At 43.2% G+C, this 3,451-nt stretch overlaps 1 protein-coding gene across 1 annotated transcript; it reads left to right on the top strand.

Moving 5' to 3' along the window:
* The first annotated feature begins 762 nt into the window (after window positions 1-762).
* Window positions 763-2,280, top strand: LOC138030908 (hyaluronan mediated motility receptor-like). Its single transcript, XM_068878765.1, has one exon. It carries the CDS (start codon window positions 763-765, stop codon window positions 2,278-2,280), a length of 1,518 nt encoding a protein of 505 aa, XP_068734866.1.
* Window positions 2,281-3,451: the final 1,171 nt, after the last annotated feature.

Here is a 3,451-nt window from a genome sequence, read left to right as displayed (position 1 = left end):
TTCCTTTGTCTACCCCCTCTAAAATGTTCAGTAAATCTATTATCAGTGTCACGCGTGACGATCGTAGGCGGAGCTTGTAACTCGTGATTTTTATGTTTGTTTGTATCCTCTAGGGTTGCCCCTCTCCATTTGAAAGTGCACACAACAGAAGGCAGTGAAAAGACTGTGCTCGCACTCAAGATCCCTTCTCGAAATAACCCATACTTGACATATAGAATTTCAAGACACGTAGCGCACTTCGAATCGGGCTATACTATGTAAAAATGTACTGTTTACAAGATAGAGGTAAACTCTGAAGGGAAGACGAAAGCTTCCATCCTTACTCTTTCTGAGATGTTTCACCGTCGCTTTTGCGTTTAAATCTAGAAAGAAGGCAAATATAGTCGCGATCCTTTGACGTCATGTCAACGAACCCTAAAAAAAATCAAAACAGCGGAAGAAGGGCAAAAGGATTATCACTGCCGTGTGATGACATCATACCACGGGGATATCTTTTGGTTAAAAATAAGACAACGGAAGAAGGGAGAAAATTAAACGTCAGCATTTGACATCATATCAACGAGATCACATCCTCAAATAGGAAAAAACACTTGTGTGCGTAACCGATGACTCAGAACGTTCCCCAAAAACTGGGAATAAAAACTCAAAAAGGGAATGTCCCGTAAAACTAAGCAAGACTGTATAAAAACAGCAGTGCGATCTCTCGACCTCAATCAAGTTTCAAGAAGCCTTCGGGTAAGAATTACATCGGATTCACGAAAAATGGACGAAAAATGCACTGTTGAAATTATCGCCCCAAAATCAGAGAACGATGTTTTACGCAAGACAATTGCGTATCTATACGAACAACATAAACAATGGAGTGAACGAAACAAGGGACTCGTATGTCTCGCGAATCAATTACACGACACCATTCAAGAAGTCGCGTCTCTAGAGGCCCAAAATCGACGACTGGAAGAGAGTCTTGCTAGAGCCGAAAATAGAATCGCGCAGTTGAGTTTGATGGCAAGTAACGGAAATTCTTCTCAGGGAGCCATTGTGACGCCTGGAGTGTCAAAAAAGATCTTAGAATGTCTCAGCCGAGAAAATACAAGGCTTAAAGGGGTCATACGGCAAATGACGGCCAGAGCTTCGGGGGACGCGATCGATTTGGCAACAGAAAATTGCGATCTACACGACGTCATCATGAAATTAAGGGATGATAGAGATGGAAAAAGGCAGAAGATACAGGAACTCGAGAAAATATTGCATAATATTCAAGACGAAAATGTAGATGGTTTAAAGCATCAAAATGTGCGTTTGGTGCACGAAGTCACAGAGCTATCGAGAAAGCTGGACGTCAAGCAAGTATTTTGCGAAACCATCGTCACCGAAAACGAGACTCTAAAAAGAACAATGCAATCGTCAGAGGGCGAAAAGATGGTCTACGTGCGCGAGGTAAAGTCAGTAATCGGGAAATCTCTGGCAGCGCGAGAGGTCATGAGTCAAGTTTGGGACGAAGAGGGCAACGGTTCTAACGAAGAAAGCGACAATGATGACTTGGAAGAAAATAGCAAAATACTTGGAGGTGAAGATGTGGAAAAACGGATAGGGAAAGAGAAAGGTTTGCGAATGGAAAGCGATACTGCCGGGTTACACCAACAGGTCCGAGACTTGCAAAGACGTGTTGAACACCAACACGATCTCGAAGCTGAAAAAGTGAATACGCTGACGGCGGAAATCGAACAAGCTAAACAAGAGAGAAACGCCCTGCAACAAGAAAAAGAACAGCTACAAGAGCAGACAAATCAGATCGAACAAATTATCAGGGACCGTGACGCGGAGGTAAAAAATCTCAAAGGAGAAGTGAATGGTTTGCGTACGAGCCTTTCCAAAGCTATTAATGCGGGTGAGGTCTTACAGAAGGAATTGGATGAATCGCGAGATGAAAATAAGTTAATGCAAGAAGCTCTCATAACTTACGAGAGGGATTTTAAAAGAGAATGCGACGAAAAAAGAGATACCATGCATCAACTACAAGAAATGAAGGCAAGACTACAACACGAAATGGACAAACATGCAGAACTGAACGGGCGATACAGAGAATTGATGCGACGAGTATCGTCTTCGCTCGGCGCTTGTCGAGCTCGAGTATGTCCCAACGAGACTTCCCTACCGGATACACCCCAGCCCCCGAGGCGTTCGGTTCGACCAGTTAACGAATTGAAATGCCCCGTTTGCCACCGAATGTTTCCTCATTATTTGTTAGAGGATCACATGAGAGATTGCTCTGACGAATAAAATACGAGTTTTTTGAATGTAATCTGGAACTATGATACATTAAACAAATGTCTACTCGATCATTCATGATGTCTTTATATGTAAAAGTAGAGATGACGGTTTTTGATTGGTTCGTTTTGGTCGGGGTTATCTTAAGCCTCGTAACGGATCCCTGTATGACACTCGAACCAATAGAAAGGATATATAGAGAGATCGAAGAAGGTGCGGTCAAACTCCAGTGTTTCATTAGCAATCCTTCACCAAACGAAGAACAGAGCAATTCGTCGGCCCGAAGCATTGTTAAAATTACGGGGTTCGTATCCAGTCTCTCTTTAGGTGTACACGGCATTGCATTAGAGACAAAAATGCAACCTGGCGATGGGCGCGCACGTTGCAACTCGACGGTGAAAGTTATTCACTTGCCGATCATCACCCTGAACAAGTTTATCCAAGAGACATTTCAAGAACGTGTGACTGCACTGATATGTACAGTAAGGGGCGAGAATATGGTTTCCGGGATAGCGACATTCGAGTTTTATTTGGATGACATGTTCTTGCAGAGAAAACAAAGAAAGTATTCTAATGGTACGGCTAGCAGTGCTATCCATAGTAAATTCGAGGGTCGATACTGGCGGTGTAAGGGCAGAGTGTGGATGAATTCTAGAAATGGATCACTGAACTCGCGTCGTTCCTGGACACTTTCCGCAGCTCTTGGTACAAAACCGCCCAAAAAGCGATCATGCGAGGACAAGGGCGATTTTTCGAGTACCACCCCAGTCTATGGGGTGACTCGAGTAGCGCGCACTGTCACGGCCACGTTTACAACCACAGAGGTAGCAAAAAACTGTCTCGAGCAAAAAAATCGCCCTATTGTGATACACTATAGCCATTCTTCTGTATACGTTCGCCGATGGTATGCAAAAACGATGGTTGTTGGACTCGGTCTCCTCGCCGTGCGATTGGCGATTGACAATCTATCTAGTCGAGGGTAGTAATTAAAATAAAAAACAGGTCGAATTGATTATCGTTTGCGATTTTATTGACTGTTTTGTACAATTGAACGACCAGAGACTATTAAAGAGATATTTCGATGGATTATTTTACAGTCATTTTATTCCACTCGTATATACAATGCTAACAAACATTCTTTATATCTCGTGGGTCGTGATTGCGATAGCTTGGGTGAGAACCC

Source organism: Montipora capricornis, chromosome 13 (genome assembly GCF_036669925.1).
Source record: "Montipora capricornis isolate CH-2021 chromosome 13, ASM3666992v2, whole genome shotgun sequence".
NCBI classification, from domain to species: domain Eukaryota; kingdom Metazoa; phylum Cnidaria; class Anthozoa; order Scleractinia; family Acroporidae; genus Montipora; species Montipora capricornis.
This window is presented reverse-complemented; position numbering and strand designations above follow the sequence as displayed.